General features: G+C 38.9%; 2 protein-coding genes across 3 annotated transcripts; both read right to left on the reverse strand.

Moving 5' to 3' along the window:
- Window positions 1-3552: 3552 nt before the first annotated feature.
- On the reverse strand, window positions 3553-8701 carry LOC311055168 (caspase recruitment domain-containing protein 8-like). Of its 2 annotated transcripts, XM_084071260.1 has the most exons (5): window positions 8636-8701; window positions 7554-7620; window positions 6911-6987; window positions 4838-5069; window positions 3553-4735 (listed from the first exon to the last, which is right to left on the reverse strand). In XM_084071260.1, exons 1-5 carry the CDS (start codon window positions 8693-8695, stop codon window positions 3636-3638), a joined length of 1536 nt encoding a protein of 511 aa, XP_083927386.1. In that variant the 5' UTR covers window positions 8696-8701; the 3' UTR covers window positions 3553-3635. The 2 variants fall into 2 exon arrangements, with proteins under 2 accessions (XP_083927386.1, XP_083927385.1); XM_084071259.1 differs by having other exon boundaries at window positions 3553-5069.
- Window positions 8702-9911: 1210 nt separating this feature from the next.
- LOC311054619 (uncharacterized protein) lies at window positions 9912-14274 on the reverse strand (the record flags this gene model as incomplete). Its single annotated transcript, XM_084070626.1, has 6 exons — window positions 14202-14274; window positions 12795-12947; window positions 12391-12516; window positions 11171-11272; window positions 10911-11013; window positions 9912-9974 (listed from the first exon to the last, which is right to left on the reverse strand). The coding sequence occupies exons 1-6, from the start codon at window positions 14210-14212 to the stop codon at window positions 9912-9914; spliced, it is 558 nt and encodes a 185-aa protein (XP_083926752.1). The 5' UTR covers window positions 14213-14274.
- Window positions 14275-20935: the final 6661 nt, after the last annotated feature.

Raw genomic sequence — 20935 nt, forward strand, 5'->3', positions numbered from 1 at the left:
TTTGCCTGTGTGTAAAGTTTGCATTTTCAAAAAATTGCTATAGCGCCCCCCTTTGACCAATTGGAGTAAGATTGGTTTCAGTGATACTTGGAATGACCTTCTACAATATTGCAAAGTGTCAAACAAATGCGAGTCTGCATGTATGTTTTAGGGGCAGATGAATAATTGTCATAAAACTGCAATTTTCATTAGCTTATAAAAGCTTAACGTTTTCACTTATGGAAAATCCGCTTGCTCACGTCTGTCGGCATTGGTCCAAAGTTCATGTGTATACAGTTTCGTACAGATTGTTCAATCTGTACGAAGGAAGAGTCTTTTTTACTGCTTTTCATAGAATTCGAAATGGTGGGAGATCTAAAGGTCAGAGGTCAAAAGTCAGAGTGTGAAAGTTGTTAGGCATGAGGAGACGCATGTGTGCATCGAAGTTTCATGGCTGTGGGTCAAACAGGGCATGACTTGTACCTGTTCAAAGTTGGCATATTTCAATTGAGTGCTACAGCGCCACCCTTTGGCCAATGTTTGTGAGTTTCGGGTTTTCGCCGTTTGGCATAGCCCTCTACCATATTGCCGAATTTCATAAAAAGTGACCACGCGGTTAGGCCAGAACTGGCAAAACCGGCGGAAGAATAATGAACTCTTACAGATGTAATAAGGCTTCGAGCCTATTGGCCTCGAAACCTTAATAAGAATCAAGAATGGTATTGTCACTTAGCCTACTTGAACAAGTAGCTACAAGCAGCGAAATGTTGATGGGACCTGTTCCACAGATCTGTGGCAACATAAAAAGTAGAAGGAGCAGAGCCGGTGGCACCTGACTGTGGTGTGATTGATTGAATATTGATTTAATTCTTTGCAGGGTCTCGTCATCTGCAATATTTCAATAAATAATTTATACACATTTCAATGACTTGTCCATGCCTTTTTTAACTTTTGGGGATTTCAAATGTTGTACTGTATGTATATTGTGTTATTGAGACCATGATTAAGGCAATGTGAAATGTAATGAGCATTACATATGAATGGATATTGATATGGTGCAATATGATTATGATGTGTATTGTCTTGATTGGGATGAAATGTATACATTATATAATGAATTAATATATAATGAGCACAGCATATGAACATATAACTGATATAGATTGCATATGTCTTGCTTACCATGGCTTGTCAGTTCTGGACTGCAAGCACACAACCAACCTGTTAGCACACAACCAACTAGTTGCTATGGAGAAACTGGTAACACTAATTTCCATTGCGTTACCGTCCACGGCCGTCGCTTCTAATAAATAGAAATATTTTTTCTCCATAGCATATTGGGCTATTTTGTCATTTCATCCTCCCAGTACATTTACTCAAGTACTGTACTTGAGTACAATCTTGAGGTATTTTCTCCACTACATCTCAGAGGCAAATATTGTACTTTTTACTCCACTACAATTACTGTATTTGAAAACTTTAGTTACTAGTTACTTTGTAGATTTTAATTGTTATTACAAAACATACATTAACCACTTCAGCCCTATATACACTTCGACCATTTGAAAATAGCAGATCTACAAGCATTGTAGACCATTTCGCTTGCATTGTTAATAACAACCTTTTACAAACATGTCTGCTTTGGTAAAACAAGCATCTATCAGACTGGCTGCTGGCTGCCAGCTGCTACAGGAAGTCACAGACCTAAATCGAGTGCCGGAAACGGTAGGGGGCGTGGCCAGGAATAGAGTCTATATGATGTTTTGCATAGTATTGTATATTTGTCTGTCATTAAATGTTTCGATGAATTGAGTACAAAGGACCACAATGGAAACAAGCCATAGACTTTCCTGGGTTTAAAATCCTCTTAGCAGACCTTGTATTAAACTGTACTTTAGCACCCTGCTCGAGTGTCTCTATTGAGACCAATTGCACAAGTTTCAGAGAGTCCTTAAATTTGTGTGGAGCATAATACATGAAAGCAGTCTTTCCTTGTTCACTGCTCTTACGTGGACTGGTATATCTAATGTGTGTTTGTGAACGTGTTGAATGTCCAGTAACCTTTGGTTTCAAAAGCGAGGATAGGTACAGTATACAAAATAAGAATTTATTTACAAACTTATAAAAGATCAACAGTGCCACCGAAACAGTTGTGCTCTGAAAAACAATAACTTGAATCTGTTCTTTGATCGATAACAACTAAAATATATGCTGGATAAACAACAACATAACCTACAATAACTAACTGAAAACAATTTATACATGGGATTATGGTGCAAAATGTCAGCGCGTGTCAACCGTAGAATGCACATAAGGTAACACTGGTATAATAATAAGTCCACGTAACTTGTCCCTGGTATAATCCACAGGTAGGTCCAAGGAAGAGCAGAAGTCTGAGACCAAGGCTCATGCCTTGGTCAGCAGTCTGATGGCAGTGGTGGTGTTGCTCTTGATACTGCGGTAGGCCTCCTTGCCCGGCCGCGGTCGTTGTAGGGGTTTGAACAGTTTGTGGCTAGACTGGTGCTTGTCCTTGATGATGCGCTGGGCTTTGACTACACACCGCTTTTTGTACAGTTCCTGGAGCGCAGAGAGCTCGTCTCCCATTATGCAGCACTTGCGCTGGAAACCCAGTTGAAATCCGGGGTAGAAAAGGAAAGTTGGGGACTTTCCAGATGGTGGCGAGCTAGGCAGACATGTGTCTCTCCAATCCATAGAGTCTTGATACCTTTCTGTAACAAACTAAACAGACTACTGCTAACCCAGAAGCAGGGGAACAAGGGGAAGCTAATGCTAACAACATGGCAGATGCGGAGAGGTCTGGAGCTGAAGAGACAAACAGGCTAACCGTGGAATTAGCTCTAAGGATTGGACAGAGAAGAGACAAGAACGCTCCTCCTAGAACGTTTCTGAACCACAGAGACAAGTTGACGGTGATGAGGGCAGCCAGAGCCAAAACCCAAATTCTGTACGATGATAAGCCGGTCAGATTCTACCCAGACCTGGCGACCGGAGTGCACAAGAAGCATTTAATCAAAACAAACACATGATTCCAGTTCATGTTTTAAAGTTGAAGCATTTTAAAAGGCATCTCTAAAATCCTTGTGTCCTGAGGTCATAGTCAAAACATCATGTTAGTCATAGACACGAAATGTGTGTGAAATGTGTAATCCTGAAACAGCCAATGAGCTTCCAACATCATGTGTTTAATCCTGAAACAGCCAATGAGTGTCCATGCAACGACCAATCACCCTGTTGAAGTGTCATTGAGCAAAGCATTGCACCGGTCATTGCTCATTTACTTTGAAGTTGCTCTCGAGAAATGTGTAATCAAAAAAATAAAAGCAGTTGAATATAATGATGCAACTTCAATGTGTCCAACTTTTATTTTCATCCTCAGAAAAGAAAAAGAAGCAACAGGACACTACCTATACAGGTATTTAACCCATTTAGGCCTGAGGCCAATTCAAAAAACGCCTTCTAAATCCTGACCCAAGTTTTCTGAAAAACTTCAAATATATATTCAAAAAATACAAAAAATGTATGTTGCTATATACTGTAAATAGCAACAGGAACCCCAAAAAGCGGTTCCCGTCTTGAAAGGTATAGTTACAAACAGGAGTTCCCGCCCAAAATGGGTTAAGTGCATCAGTCCAGTTTTACATCAACCCAAGATCTTCAGAGAGGCACGTGTCCAGATTACAGAGAATCGATATCATTTTTGAACTAGCATCAGGTCCTTTGCGCCTCACTGTGTCGATGACAAAACGTGCCTTGTCATTTCTCACCTGCTTCCCATCAGCCATCTCCTGCTCAGCATCAGATATAACGCTCCTCTCTATAAGTTGGTCAAGGAGACCGTTAAGAGTGGGATGTGAAACCCTGTCAATGAAGCTGCTCCGCACAGCAAACAGTCTCTCCACCGGAGAACTCAATGTGCGCTGAGCTTGTTGTCTTCTTAAAGCAGCCGCCGAGAGTTTCACATAACCTTCCCATGCACAGATGGACGTGTTACTACTGTTGCTTAGAAGCAGCCTAACATGGCGACAACTTTCCTCTAAATGAATGACAAATGTTGGAATGTAATTGTGGTAGGATGATTCATCAATTTCAAATTCTGCCTTAATTGGTAGAACTATGATGGAATCATCTTGAGGGGTAGTGGAGATGGTGTATTCTTGATTTGGGATTAGTTTACAGAGAGGCACTTCAATGTAAATCTCTTCTCCATTTATCTCCCTCCTTTTGTCCACCATTTCATGCCGCACAACATTCCCAGGTAGCAACAATACTTTAAGGATTGAACTGGGATCATCTTCAATCGGTGGTGTATAAAACAGCGCCACCAATGCCTGGACCGGACTGGGCAGACTGGGCCCGAACAACTTCTCCATGATGATACCAAATAAAGATAATCCAGTTACATTTATGATAACATGAGTTTCTGTGATCCTAAGGGGTTTGATCAGCTCAATGCCATCATCATCCATCACATGGACAACAGACAAGGATTTGCCTCCACCCATCGAGAGGATCTCACAATGTGGAAAGTGTAACTGACACACAGACCCCTGAAGACATGTTATGTCAAACAGTGGTCCTGCAGGCCTCTTGCCAAGCTGGGATAGAAGCCTTCGGCCCCAGGGGACTGTCCTATAAGTCACATCTCCCTCTGAATCCATCTTAAACACCAGGCCGACCACGCTGCATTGGAACAGTCCGGCTTGGGTGAAGTGGAACCTGTAGCTTTCCTTGTTTTCTACAGAAATGATATCAGGTGTAATATTCTGTGTTTTGTCGAGTAGTGTAACATGCCTCACTCTTTTTCTGTCCATTTCTTCATCTAACTCTTTCTTCTCACCTGAAGTGTCTTTCATCTCACCATGCGTCAATTTTCTTTTGTATCTTTCTTCATCCAACTCTTTCATCTCATTATGTTTCACTTTTTTCCTATGCTTCCCTTCTACCCTTTCTTCATCTGACACTTTCTTCTCCTCTGGAATGTCCTCCATCTCACCATGCTTCACTCTAGCTGTGGAGGAGGAGTGTGTGAGACGTTTAGTCCCCGAGACAAAAAGGGAAGGAATTGTTCCCTAAAAAGAAAACAGAGAAAAGAAAAGAAAATCACATTATGGATATTTAATAAACACTTGTGATGGGATCATACCAGCCACAATACTAAATCAGTTTGTAAACAGGTCAACTGTGTCAGATTTATTCAATATGCCAAACCGTCCTTGCATGATCAACTTTTAGCCGATGTTAGTATTGACATAGACATGTGATTTTGATTAACCGAAATGTGTAATTCCAATTCCAGGGAAGAGGAACAGGGTTCTCATGTGTGTACCATCATGAGAGGGGAGATACTTCACAAAAAAAGATGTTACCTAAATTTAGTTAAGCTCTGCATGGGTGAAGACAGGAAAATCAGTATCTGATAGTGCTCTGAATGTGATTTAGCTTGTTTGAAGTTCAACTCATGAAATCCTTTTTTCTGGTTTGGACCAATAACTGTTAGACAGTATCTGAAAACATGTTGTGTAAGTACGTACGTTATGGTGTAAGTATACATGGTCTGACGTGTGTATTAAATGGTCCAGGTCAGTACCAACTCCAGCACTGTCACTTTCAAACCGCTATATACGTTTCTGAATGTGCTAAAAAATAAAATAATATAAAAAAGTTTCATTATAATTTTTAAAAAGTTCGAATTTTTAGTTTTCTCTTAATACTTATGTAGAAGCACAATGAAGAATATTGAATTTGTTGGCAACATGTTTTGGAGCGAGAGCGACAGAGGAAGTGTGTGGTGCGTGCGTGCGTGCGTGCGTGCGTGCGTGCGTGCTTCAGATCACGCTGGCTCCGTGCAGCAGGCAAGACAGTTTCATTTGCCATGTGAACTTAAAGGAATATTTCAAATTCAAGCCCCATGGTAACCATGTTAGAATGATTGAAAACAAGATCAAAGAGTTGTAGCTCCAACCTCTTAAAGGAGTTGTTCACACAAAAAATACTTATCTTCTATCAATTACACACCCCATGAAGCCTTGAATTCATGGAGATTTTTTGTTTTTGTCACATTCCTAAGCCAATAATTTGAAAATAAGTAATTTTTGGGGTGAACTACTCCTTTACAGACAGGTTCTGTCCGAATTGAAATGAGATTAAAGAATAAAAAGTCAAGACGCACGGCGCACACTGTAGCTCCCTCTGACAGTTTTTTTTTCTTTTCTTTTTGCAGTTACAGAAAGTGTAATATATTGAGTCTGAACCATCCAACCACCCATCAGCCTATGACCATGCCAGCTAGCCATACGCAACGCAAACTCCACCCCCCTATCAACCATCAGAACCAGCAACCCAACATCAATGAATCCGTACAAATTTGCCCGCCGCCCTGGAATCTCCCCACTGACCTCCACATTATGATATGAGGAAAACACAGAAATGTGTTGGACTCGTATACAGGCTCTATTTTGCGTGTCTTAAGTACCAGGTCTTATGACTTAACTTAAGACCTGTGTTTTTTGTTTTTGTTCTTTTTTCTTCTAAAAAGTAGAGAATAATTTTTTACCCCCTTTTTCTCCCCCATGTAGTCGTTATGCCAATTACACATTTCTCTGTTGTCACTGCTGTTGTATCCTACTGACTCACCTGCTAGAGAGGAGCCCCCATCAGGAGGACGTAGAGCCTTCGTCCTACACCTCCCGCCCAACACTCCCTGTGCTGACTGGTATGCTATTTTATTGCACCATACTTTTTAATCTGGCCTCTGACAAATACGCTATAGTATATAATATTGTTTGTTTGTTTTTTGTTTGTTTTTCTTCAATACAATATTATATATTATGGAGTATTTGTCTTAAAAAGGACGAAAAAGTCAATACAAAGCTAAAATAAAAACTAATGAAAAAAGCAAAAGTATAGTAACCTTGTCACCAAGAGGAAGGGGAGATGTTGATTTCTGATCCACGGACTTCATCTCCGTCTGACCAGACTGTTTCATCTCTACAGAAGAACAACAAACAAACATGCATTACACATGATGAGTATAGAAGACATGAGGTCTGATACATTGTTTTATGACTGTACATAAATATCACTATAAACTCAATGGCCCCTCCCCCTCCAGTATGAAGTAAGAGTTAAATGGACACAGTGTGAACATGTTAGTTTAACCACATCAACTCACAATTCTGGCCAGCTCATAATAGACTGAACATTCTGCAATATGTGTGAACAACTGGCAAAAACAGCCGATCTGCAAGCCGATTATAGTACAACGTGTTGCAACAGTTAGTAGATCTGCTATTTTGAGCAAAGAGATTTGGTCAAAATTTGAGATTTGGGGAGAAAGGAAGGGACCAGGTACAAACCCCTGGGGGACCCCGGTCAACGAAGTATATACTTTAGGGTTTAAGTCGTTGTGTGTGTTTTTGTTCTTGTTTTTGTGTTTTTGTGTGTGTGTGTGTGTGTGTGTGTGTGTGTGTGTGTGTGTGTGTGCGTGCGTGCGTGCGTGCGTGCGTGCGTGTGTGCGTGCGTGCATGCGTGTGAATCAGAGGCTAGAATCTTACCCATCCTCATCTGACTCTTCTCCCTCTGCTCAGAGCTCTTCTCATTCATCAGTCTCCTGTATTTCACCTGTATTTCACACATCAACCGACAAAGGCCCTAATTTATCAATGGAATGTAAAAACAGCTTAAACTTGAGCCCATAGTAATTAGCTTACGACCACGTCTACCTGTGATGTATCAAGCATTTGTGCCCTGTCAATTGCAGCGTAAGAATCGTCGGCTGTTGATAAATGTGGTGGAGCCTCGCCCCATCTGTTTTTCGGCATGAAGAAGCGGAATACGTTCGAGAAGAGGAACTTAAGAGGAACTTTAAAGTTTGAAGTTACCCCACCAATCATCTCTGTGGATTCACACACAGCTACACAGCACTGCACGCCAATCATATGTGTTGAATGGCACATGCTATTTGCATACACAGGGCAGACCCGATACCAAAATGGGTTAACCCCCGAGCAGTGAGCACTGAGCGGAGACGCGCACCCTCTGCTGTTTTGCAAAATAAAGGAGTCCTGCGTCCACCCGTGGCCCGTGGCCGTGACACCACGTTTATGAGAGATAGCCTGGCGCTGTCTGTCAGCATAATTTGAATGTTTATGGAGTGATTGATTGCTGTCTTGATTGCTTGATTGATTGCTGTCTTCAAACAACCGTCCTCGTACCGCCACCAGAACAACCTGCTGGACTCCCACCAGTCTGGGTTCAAAGTGGGTCACTCGACCGAGACTGCCCTCCAGGCTTTTATTTTTTAGCAAAAATAAAAAATAAAAGCCTGGAGATCGATGCTACATATGTATTAAACCACACAAGGAAATGATCCGGTCTCTCAATAATAGCTCCCCCCCAGTAGGTGGTGGCATAGACCAACACAACAACTCTGACAACACAACTACTATGGAACAAACTGGTGTAGCCAAAGCCTACACAACCTCAGAACAGACGTGAGATTTGAGCGTGCCGTACGCTCAAGTTAAAGCCATGATAGATTGATAAATCCCGAAAGTTACGGTGAATTAAAAATAGACTGAAATTGAAAGAAAGAAGTCAAAACAAAATAAAATGCAAAATGCCAAACTATAATAACCTTGTCACCAGGAGGAAGGGGATGTGTTGATCTATAACCCAAGGATTTCCTCTTCCTCATCTGTCTCTTCTCTACAGAAGAACAACAAAAATAACATTACACATGATGAGTATAGAAGACATGAGGTCTGATACATTGTTTTATGACTGTACAAAAATATCCACACAGCGGCCATTTTGTTCTTTATCATACTTGGAGGTGGCCCCTCCCCCTCCAGTATGAAAAAGAGTTAAATGGACACAGTGGCCCTCAGTTATCAATGCGGTGTAGACCAAATAATGGGCGTACGGCAGATCACCGCAACTTTCGACATTTATCAATATATCCTGACGTTGAGCTCAGCCTACGGCCCGTTCAGATCTCACTTCAGGTCGTAGGCAGTTGTTGACTTTGGCTGCACCCGTTTGTTCCATTGTAGACATGCGGAGCACCATTGTCTCACCGTCTGACAGGCATCTGGACACATATATCCACTCCAAAATGTATATATATATATATCACACTAATAAATAATCCCTGTGAAAATATAACATTTTATAAACTCATTTAAACAAACTGCTTTAACAATCATTCAGATAAGATTGCAGATCTGCATTGGCTATTTGAAAATAGCAGCTCACAACACGTCAACGCGACGCGTTGTGAGCTTGTAGATCTGCTATTTTCAAAATATACGAGCACTTATGCGAGAGCATTTTCAGGAGTTTGGAGCGGCGCCGCTGTTATCTTTTCATGGCCACCGTGAGATCGGACATTTAACCCTCCCAACACACACCAGCCTTCATCCATTAATGTTCTCTCCAGGCTATCTCTCATGCGTGTGTGTGTGTGTGTGTGTGTGTGTGTGTGTGTGTGTGTGTGTGTGTGTGTGTGTGTGTGTGACTTGACAGGCAGCGAGGCGAGGCGAGCCGGCGAAACTCTTTCTTATTGGCTTTCCAAGCTTTGTTTGGTCGTATTCTGGTTCATAATGTTGGACTTTGGTGTAAGGCGAAAATAGGCAAAAATATAACCCGTTTTTTACGCTCCATTGATAAATGGCCAGTGTGACCAGTGAGTGAGTGAGTGAGTGAGTGAGTGAGTGAGTGAGTGAGTGAGTGAGTGAGTGAGTGAGTGAGTGAGTGAGTGAGTGAGTGAGTGAGTGAGTGAGTGAGTGAGTGAGTGAGTGAGTGAGTGAGTGAGTGAGTGAGTGAGTGAGTGAGTGTGTGTGTGTGTGTGTGTGTGTGTGTGTGTGTGTGTGTGTGTGTGTGTGTGTGTGTGTGCGTGCGTTAGTCAGAGACTACAATCTTACCCCCTCTTCCACCTCTTCTCCCACAGTATCCACCAGTACCCAGTATTTCTTCTGTATTTCACACATCAACAGACAATGAGAGTGAGGTTACAAGATGTTTACAGACTGTTCCTTAACATTGGTTGGAATTAACTTTTACTTGTACATGTATTTTCAAAATAAAAGACATATACAAACCACTTCAGACCTATACTTTGGCTACCTGAAAACAGCTGATCTTCAAGCTTATAAATCTACTATTTTCAAAGGATTTTATACATTTGGAAACTTGCAAAATGGGACATTCTGCATAATGAGTACTTGTACTTTTAGTACTTAAGTATATTTTTATGCCAATACTTTTGTCCTTTTACTCAAGTGAATTTGAATTGAATACCGGAATTTTACATATAACAGAATATTTCTATGGTGGTACTGATAGTTTTACTCAAGTAAAAAATGTGAGTACTTCTTCCAACACTGGGTATAATTGAACAGTTTAATGTAGGTAGACCACTGTTAACCTTATGAACCCTAGCCTCCCTATTTTGTTAAAATAGCAGCTCTACAAGCTCACACTGAGCTTGTAGATTTGCTATTTTCAGTGAAGAGATTTGGTGTAGGGAGGAAAAAGTAAGGGACCAAGAATAGACTCCTGAGGGACCTACAGTAACCCTGTTCAATTAATAGGGTTTAAATGGTTAATAAAGCTGATCTACAAGCACACAACGTATACAGCTCTGTACTGGGCCCGATGCTTTATTCTCTTAACACCAAATCTGTTTGCCTCGAAGCCGATCTAAAAGCTCACAACGGGTTGCATTGTGATGCATTGTAAGCTTGTAGATCGACTATTTTCGTTGAATGTTCACCTCAGAATAAGGACACAAGGGTTCACAAGGGTATGTCACTGAATGATGAACAGTTAAATCGTACACGCTACATTGTAGCTCATGTATTCATGAGAACATGTAAATAAATGTCGTGGAGAGAATATTAGTTCATTACCTCGCTTTTAGCCGACTCATATATGTTCCTCTCTATGTTCTGAGCATCAGTCACAAGGTCTTTAATGTCCTCAGTTGGGTCTTCTGTTGACATGGCCTCTACACTGCTCACCAATACACAGAGAATGAAAGAGACAAAGTCAGACATCAGATTCAACTCATAATTCAATAAGTGATAATTGTTCAGCTGGTCTGGGGTCAAGAAGATGGTGAAAACACATGTATTGGTTCTGCAGTGCTTTCTGTGTACTGAACACTCACAGCCAGAGGACATTGATGTCACGGTAGTCCTGTGTGAAGTCTGTATGCCAAGACTTCTGCTTGTCTGCTCCAGAGAACGGGAGGGCTGTGATGGAGTCCCACCTGAGAGAAAGACAATGATAGAAAAGAGACATAGAAAGAGGAGGGAGAAACAATGAGGAACACATATTATTATGATATGTCATAATATCAAGTAACATTTGTAATAAATACTTATTTTGCTACTTGAGTAAAAGAAAAACATTCGGAGTACTTTTTCCACTACAGTTAATATTACTAGTAGTAGTGATAGTAATAGAAGTAATAACGTAGTATAGTAGTAATTGTTGTGTAAAAACATGAATATTGAGAAATAAAATCAACCAACATTTTAAAGACCTTTAAACATCAGCTTTAAATGATCTACACCATGCATTTAAAAATATTTATATACGTATATTGTTATATTTAATATTTAATATCATATTGTTCAAACATCAAACATTTTTCAAAAGGTTTGAGCCTAAATCAAGCCTCAGATATACTCATTCCAACTAACTTCTCTCTGGCTTATAAAGCACTTTCACCTGCAATACCACATTGTCCTGTTTGGCACGGGGCACTATTGAGCCAGTTTGTATGCATGTTATCTCCTGGTTCTGTGTGGAAAAAGTGATATATATATATATATTTATTTATTTTTTAGTTGGACCTGAAAAAACGGCAGGGATTGTACCGAACGTGACGTCACGTTCGGGTGAAAATCAGTTTGGTCTGTTTGAGACCAATTTGAAAACCCCAGATATGCTGTGAAAGCCTGAGTGTTCAAACTGGGGTGTTTTGGGGGATAGAAGAGAGGTAGGGGAGACCAAAAACACACAAAAAAGAAGGAAGTTACAATTCATGGTGTAGTCCCTTTAAACATATTTTCTAAAGATATAAAACCATCATCCTCCTATTATCATCATCTATCACATAACTGACTGTTTAATGTATATTATTTTAATATTAAAGTCATTTTTGTAAAAAAAAACAACAACAACAACAACAACAACAGTAGAACCATTTTACATCATAAATAGAACACAACATGAATTAATTATTTGTGTCTATCAGCTGAGGTTCACACAGATCAGTGATATTTTGTGTCTTCAGGTCCAGGTTCAAAGGTAAATCCTTTGAACTACTGTATCACTGTTCATAGAAAGAAAGAAAGAAAACAGACAGAGAGCCAACTTTACCATGTGGATAAGCTCTTCGTCACTTTGCAGACTTTGCATCTTAAATACACAGCAGTGTTCCCGAGGTCACAGTTTCTACAGACCCAGTAGTCATCATCAGTGGTTGGTTTTGCTGGTCTTTTTGTCCTGGCAAACAGACACAGACAAGGGTCATGTTAGTTGTGTATAAATTACATAAAACCGACATGTAATCTACAAGCTCATTCAACCGACATGTAATCTACAAGCTCATTCAGAGTGATCCAAAACACAAGCCAGGAGTGATGTCATAAATGTTTGGTTCGAGTCCAGACTGGCAGAGCTTTATACAATCTATAACAATGTTTACCAGAGAGTCCGGCACCCATGGGTGTCTATTAGGATGACTAGGTGACATATTCACACAGATAGAGAGACAACTTTACCTTCTAAGTCGAGGTTCATTAGTGAAGTCAGGAGGTTTTCCTTTAGACCGGTCACTCTCCATAGACACACAGCTGAATGTTGCAGACTCTGGTCTGTCAGTTCCCTCCTCCTCTCTCTCCACACACTGACTCATCTTTAGGTCTTTATTAAACCTGTCAACGTTACAGTCAATGAAATAGATCAGAAAATAGGAAATGATGAATACATGTGCACAAGGCATGAGTGGCATCATTCCCATTGAAGCTGAGGCACGATGTTTTGGGTGCAATATATATATATATATTTTATACCATTATATATTACATCGTTATGTGTTACAAACATTTCATAACATGGTTCAAACATATTATTCTATTTATGTCATAGATCATACCCCAAAAAGTCACTCACAGCCACTTTCCCTATAGCATGGGTATTCAACGGGGGGTCAGGGAAATCTTTGTGTGATTTGAACTGTTTTTGTCTTGTTTTGTTTGTGTTTTTGTTTTTTTACATTAACCATTTGAACCCCAGCATCCCTATTCTGGCGGGGAACATTCTGGGAAAATAGCAGATTTATTAGCTCATATAACGCGCTCATTTGTTGTGAGCTTGTAGATCTGCTATTTTTGGCGTAGAGGGGAAAAAAAGAACTGAAGTATTGAAGGGGGTTTAAGTGGTTAAATGTCTGAAAACACACATGAACCCAACATATTAATATCAAAGAACATGTGTAAACAAACAAACACACATTCATTGACACAAGGCTGATGACAGTGCTGTCAAACAAGTCTATGAAGCTATCTATGAATCTAAGAAGTTTAATCTGCAACACAAGCTTTACAGTGTAAACAAGATAGCCATAGGCTTTCTTGGGTTTAAAATCCTCGCAGCAGACCATGTATATAACTGTACTTTCCTGTGTGTTTTTTTGCAAACTGCTAATAAAGTATTCAAAACCAAGCTATAGTTGTAATTTCATGTCCTGCTCTGACTTGTAAAAAGTGTTGCTACACACACACATAGCGCAGGGAGACAGAGACGGAGTGATAGATAGGCTGCACACACGTCTCTCTCTCACACACACACACACACACACACACACACACACACACACCCACACCCACACCCACAGACACACACACACACACACACACACACACACACACACACACACACACACACACACACACACACACACACACACACACACACACACACACACACACACACACAGGTGAGGCGTAATAAGTAGAAAATTAAAGTAAAAAAGTAAAAAACAAAAACAAAAAAAAAACGTATTATATTATAATACGTTATAAAACACATAAAATGTACTTTTAGAACATAGAAAAGGTTATAAAACACATAAAACTAACTTATTTACTTTTACAACACAGAATATGTTATAGAACACATTGAATTACCTTTTCAACATAGAATTCACAAATCTCTCACCTCTGAACGTAGTTGAGGGCTGTGTTTACTTCCTACTTCCTGTGTTCTGTTCAGTGTTGCCGCCCTTATGTTTAACTCTGTAGTTGCCACACACATGTCAAATTACTAATCACAACACCAGAGGGAGCTCCACAAATCACGTTCAACCCAGATTTGGCTCTAACAAGGGATTCAATTTGTCTGCTATGCCACAAAAAGTCGAATGCCCTACCAACAGTTATAAAAAACATGTGAATCCTTACTCTCCTTCAAAACTGTACATTGTGACTGCAATTGAACTGTACTTCCCTGTGCTTGTCTTTGCAAAGTTAATAAAGTATTCAATCAATCAATCATCCTATAGGCGGCTGCAGTTATGAGAAAAAAGCACCTTATCATTCAAAAAAATGCAACAAAAGTTTTTTTGTAGTATTAGGTGTCCTTAATAACATACTAAACATCTACCAAAGTCTGACCACTAGAACGGTAACATTTTCAAGATGGCGTCCAAGATGGAAATAATTCATTAAAATACCCTAGTCCTCCTGTACCTGGCCTGTAGACCTGTTCGAAATTTCGTGCTGGGAAAATTTCTCACTTGAACTCAGTCATGGGCCGGGGCTCCGGCTACTATCGGACCTGGGACTTGGGCTCTATTTCCCATAAGCACCTTTTTCCTGTAGGGTGGCGTTCCTATTGGCTGTCGCCTCCTCTAAGAGGGTCGGTGAGCTTCTTGCGCTCTCTGTGAGTGCAGAGTATTTTTCGGATGGGTCCTGACTAGATGAGTGTCACCCTCCGACCTATCCCTCTTTTTCTGCTGAAGGTTCTGTCCTCCGGACATGTGAGACGGCCTTTGCACTTGTCGGCCTACGCCCCTCCCTTGAGTGAGGGTGATGTGAGTGGTGCCTCAGTCAGCACTGTTAACAGAAGACAAGGTGAAGAGAAGCTGTGTAAAGGATGTGTGAAGGATGGGAGCAACTTTGCTCCAAACATTTTTTTTGGAGATGACAAGAAGACCAATAAAAGTGAAGTCTATGTGAACAGTAAACATGCCCTGTGCATCTAAAGATCTTTGCCCACTGATCATGAAGAAGTACATGTACAGTAAGGTAGTCTCATGAGTTTTCTACAAACCTTCCCACATCCTAGTGTCACTTAGTTATACAGAAGGGTTTTTGTGATGTCTGGCTTCATGATATGCACTGTATGTTTCTCTGCTCTCCTCACGTGTCACACTGATATGAAAGTAGCAACAATATGGAATTGAAGTAGTCTGAATCACTATACTGCTGCACTGAGAACCTTAATAAGTTTGTACTTTGCACTCTCAGCTTTACAACAGCTAGACACCATGGTACACCATGGTACAATGGCCAGCTAAATGAGCAGCAAAATGCATCGTAGTAATATATTAACCTTGTTCTATCAGGTAGACTGCAACAATAAAAGTAAAAGGGATTTAACAACTTCAGTTGCTCTACTAAGTGTATTTCGCCATTTGAAACCTCAACTTGAATAATCAACTTGAAGTTAAAGTTCTTGCACAGAATAGGTACGTTTCTTTCTTTTTAACTCTGTCCATTGGTTTGGTAATAAAAATAATATTTATTGTGAGCAGTAAACTATGGTATACAAGGTGATATTAAATGTTTTGTCTTCAGAAGTAAAAGACAGTGTCTTCAGAATTGCTCCTAGAAACACTAACATTTAGTTAGTTAACTCTATTTTCTTTTTCTTTCTTTTCGCTTCATTTTAGTCAGTTGGATATTTAGCAGACGCCATTAGCAGACGCTCTTATTCAAAGCGACTTACAATAAGCAAGGTAATCACATACATAGAATGCAGAGAGACAGTAGTGCCTCAAGAAACTAGATCCTAGCATCTGTTTAAACAGTATACTATCGAAATTTCGATACATCATTTTGAATCATCATTACACTTGATTTTGAGTCCTAGTGTATTACAGTACATATGTAAATCCTATTATATCTCCATATATTTACAGTAGAGATTGACCTTGTTCATTTTTCTGTCCTCTGTAATTCATTTTCTTTTCGGAAACAAATGCTCATGGCAGTCTTCACTGAATAGAAACCATTTAATAATTTTGTAATGTTTTTCTTTTGACCAAAATATGCTTATTATCAATAGATATCTTACTTTCCAGCAATGGGAAGTGCAGAAACGAAATTTGCGTGTAAGTAAAATTGCAGAAGGTTCCATTATTAGATACGATCATGTATAAATTATACGTATATGACAAACTCTTATATGTTAATGAAGCTTTTTTTGTGAATTACTGTCTTTATGATCATGTGCCCTTTTTGTCAGTTGAAAAACCATGGAGAGATATCAAGTGGGGGTAAGACATTTTAAACTTACCTCACACTTACAGTAAAGTGCCTAGAGTAGTAGTAGTACAGTAGATCTATCTATCTCATGGAATACTCTGCAGGATACACTGAAATTATACTACTGTATAGTGTCCATGGGTCAGTTTTAATGTTGTTTGTTTTTCATTTGTACGAAAGCAAGAGTTTGAATGAATATTAATGAATATGAACATGTAACTATACAAAACATGTTGCAAAGCTTATTTCAATGTTGGCGTTATTGGATAATGAAATGGTATTTTACAATACACGTATCAATAACCTGTTAAATTGACAGTGCACCCTATTGTCTGGAACAGCTGAGTCTATTCAACATGTGTAAAATCCATTGCCAAAAGCTTAAATGTAATCAAATGATTTCCAATAGTGTAAAGTAACTATAAGCCTATTTACTCAAGTACTGTACTTAAGTACAATTTTGAGGTATTTTTTACTTTACTGGAGTATTTCCAATTTTCAATAGTTTTACTTCTCCATTACACCTCAGAGACAAATATTGTACTTTTACTTCACTATAATTATTTAAAAACTTTAGTTACTAGTTACTTTGCAGATATTAATTATCACATTATAAAACACACATTAACCACTTTAGCCCTATTTTATACAATACGCTATTTGAAAATAGCCGATCTACAAGCTCACATCATGTCGCATGGCGATGCGTTGTGAGCTTGTAGATCTGCTATTTTCAAACATTTTTTGTACTTTTACTTTTGGTACTTTAAGTATATTTTGATGGCAATACTTTTGCACTTTCACTCAAGTAACATTTTGAACACAGGCCTTTTACTTGTAACTTATATTGTGGTATTGCTACTTTTACTCATGTAAAATATCTGAGTACTTCTTCCACCACTGATTATTTCATTTATTGAACAGAAAGGAACAAAAAGAAATAGATCTGAACTATGTGAAGGAATACCACCCTGAAAATGAGAACATCAAAAACATCAGGATTTTGCTCAGTGGACCAGCAGGAACTGGCAAGTCCAGTTTCATCAACTCTGTCAACAACATTGTACGGGGGAGGATGACCACTGATGCAATGGCAGATAATGTTAGTGGTGGAAGTTTCACCATAAAAGTATGTCATATATTTTGATCCAATTATATCCAACATACATCTACTGGTGAAAGTCATTTACTTCATGTATACTTGCTTTTGCTTAATGTTGTATGTTATGCAATGTAGGCCTATATGAGGATACGGTAATGTGTTACTTTGTAATTTACACCGTAGACTGCCAAGTACTGTACTGTAACTCTAAGAAATGCACAGAAAGAACAGTGCACTTAATATCAATAGGGGGCGCCACTGGAAAATAAATTAGCATTTATTATTTTTTTCCCTCAGCATTGTAAAACTTTGGATTCAGTGTATGAAATGTCAGCTGCTACAGTTCTACTTAAAGATTCAGTTCAGCAGTTTAAGTGGTCCTAATAATCCTCTGTGGCACTGATAACTTTTTGTTGAAGAGGCACTTGAAACAGCTGCATTGTATTGATAGGCACAGTCACTATTCCTGTAGGCTGCTATTTCTATTATCAATATAAATATGTATTCTGATATTGTAATGTTACTACAAGCCTCAATTTGCTACATTTGAAATCAGTGACTTGATGATCTATTTATGTTTTTACAGTATCAAACCCATAAAACCCATAACATGAACTTCATGTTCAATGACATCTTGGGTCTTGAAAGTGATGAAGGGGTTTTTGAAGAAGACGTTATATTTGCAATGAAGGGCCATGTGAATGAAGGTTACGAGGTAAAATGGCAGTTAAATGACAGTTAAAAGGAGGTCGATGCAGATTAATAATGTAACAATGCAATAATGCGATAGTGCAATAATATTATTTATGTGTCAATAATAATATTTAAATTATGTATCAATGTCTGTCTATGTTTTTAATGAGATTTTTACATTCTTGTTCAGTTCAATCCTGTATCAGAATTGTCAAATGGGGATGCTGGCTACAACCATTTTCCCACTTCAGAGGACAAAGCTCATGTTCTGGTTTATGTCATATCTGCTGACCAAGTGTCCCAGTATCCCAAAGATCTCATAGACAAGATGAGGAAAATCAGACTGGCAGCCAGGGACATAGGTAAAAGCAAACTTCAGATTAGAGATGCAACTATCAATTTTGTTCTCAGTGATTATTCTATATACTTTTACAATTAATAGAAAAGTGTGAGTATTTTATATTTATTTTGATATTTTATATGTTTACAAACCAACGCAATAAAAATACGAATAGATGTTTTATAATTGACTATCAATTATTCAGAATTAACCACTTTATCCCTAATTATATCGCAACAAATAAATAGTTGATATACAACATCACAACACATCACTTTGCAATGTATTGTGCTTGTGGGTCTGCTTTTTTCTGTATTTTTGAAAATGTTTTATTTTATTCAATTTTGTCTAATAAAATTGATTTATGCACTTTTGACAGATATTCCCCAAATGTGCATTCTCACCAATATTGATAAGGCCTGTGATTTGGTGAAGGGAGACATACAAATGGTCTACAAGAGCAAGTACCTAAAGGAAAAGGTGAGACTCATGGACATTTTGGAAATGTTGTTCAATCACCTACTCATTTCAGTTCAATATTAAATGCAATTTACTCTCAACATAGATGGAGGAAATCAGTACCAAAGTGGGTATTCCAATGAACTGCATATTCCCTGTGAAGAACTACCATGATGAAATCATCCTGAATGATGACATTGATGTACTGATACTGACAGCTCTGCGACAGATGATTGACTTTGGAGGAGACTTCATCAGCAGGATGTAGGCATATACATTGTCATCAGAATATCTCAAAATAGCCTTGAATTTACCCACAATACAACAATTCGCGAGAGAAACAATAATGTACAGTATACTCATTACATTATTGTCAATGTATGCCATTTTATTTGACTGAACCAGTTGATGAAATTAAAAGTCTATTTTACCGTATTATCCAGGTGTTGTTTATTGATGTGTGAAGGCAACTTACTGAAGGCAACTTACGCATTGTTGACTCACACGCATTGTGAGTCAACAATGCGTAACTAATTATTCCTGTAGTATAAGTTCCAGCCACAAACAGGTTCATCTCACTGTAGTCCAGGCTGTCATCATGATAGTTAACTCACTTTACTGTAGCTGACCTACATGAAACATATTAACTACTTTGAACCTGGCGTTCCAGTTTTGGGCATGTCATTATGGGTGAAAATGTTCAAAAATAGAGAAAATAGCAGACCTACATGCTCACAGCCAGTAGGACTTAAGGAGGCAAGTGATCCATTACTGACAGCATGAAACATGGGCCCTGCTCCAACTACAAATCGAAAACTATTCTTCCATTATAAAGGCTCTGTCTAAGGGACCGCTCAGAGGTGGCACGGCATGTTGATGAAGACCCCATAATGTTTTTCCACACTTTGTTGTACAAAGTCATATTACTACGAACATTCATTTTAGAAGTATTTTAGTAGACATCCCTTGTACCTCAGTTTTCATTAAACCGCCTGAGAATATTTTTGAACCTAACAAGTTGTCAGAAACTATATTTATCGGAAAAATGTAAATACATCAATACATTTCTCGTATATGTCATTTTGGCGCAAGTGTCGGGGGCAGACACTCGTGAATACAAATTGTTAAGAGAAGTTATCAAAATACATATTTATGTGGAATTGTTATATCAAAAAATACTTTTGTTTAATTGAAAATGATACACAGAATGACTAACAATGGCAGCAAATGGGTTTGCACTGGAAAATTGCTTTTCTAGATGAAAATCACTATTTTCTACCATTGACAAGAACGAGGTGACGAGATGTCAGAACGTGAGGCATGGTTGTTCAGCAAATACGAAATTGATCACACATGCAGGAGTGAATACAGAGGTGTCCAGACAGACCAATAACAGATGTAGCCCTCCGTGTACTTGTGCGGACACCTACAGCAAACCTACTGTATAATGACCCCTCAACACAGAAGTATCGTGTGATGTTCCAGGTGTGGGAGTGTCAGCAATATTCTGGCAAATAACAGCCATATGTAACCAGCAATCAAATGTTATGTACCTTTTCCTCTTTATTTAGAAAACCCATATCATCTGGATTGGCACACGTGCCAAGAAAACATCCAGTAAAAGACAACGTTACCACCCTCAAACTAGATACTATGTGTGCCGTTTTATGAAATGCAAGAAATGCAAAACTATTGACATATCTTTATAGTCATCCACTACAGTGATTTAAGAAAAATATGTCATGTCAGTTAATAGAAACCTGTTTGAGCTAAAAAGTA

Source organism: Gymnoscopelus microlampas (assembly GCF_963454915.1).
Source record: "Gymnoscopelus microlampas genome assembly, chromosome: 11".
NCBI classification, from domain to species: domain Eukaryota; kingdom Metazoa; phylum Chordata; class Actinopteri; order Myctophiformes; family Myctophidae; genus Gymnoscopelus; species Gymnoscopelus microlampas.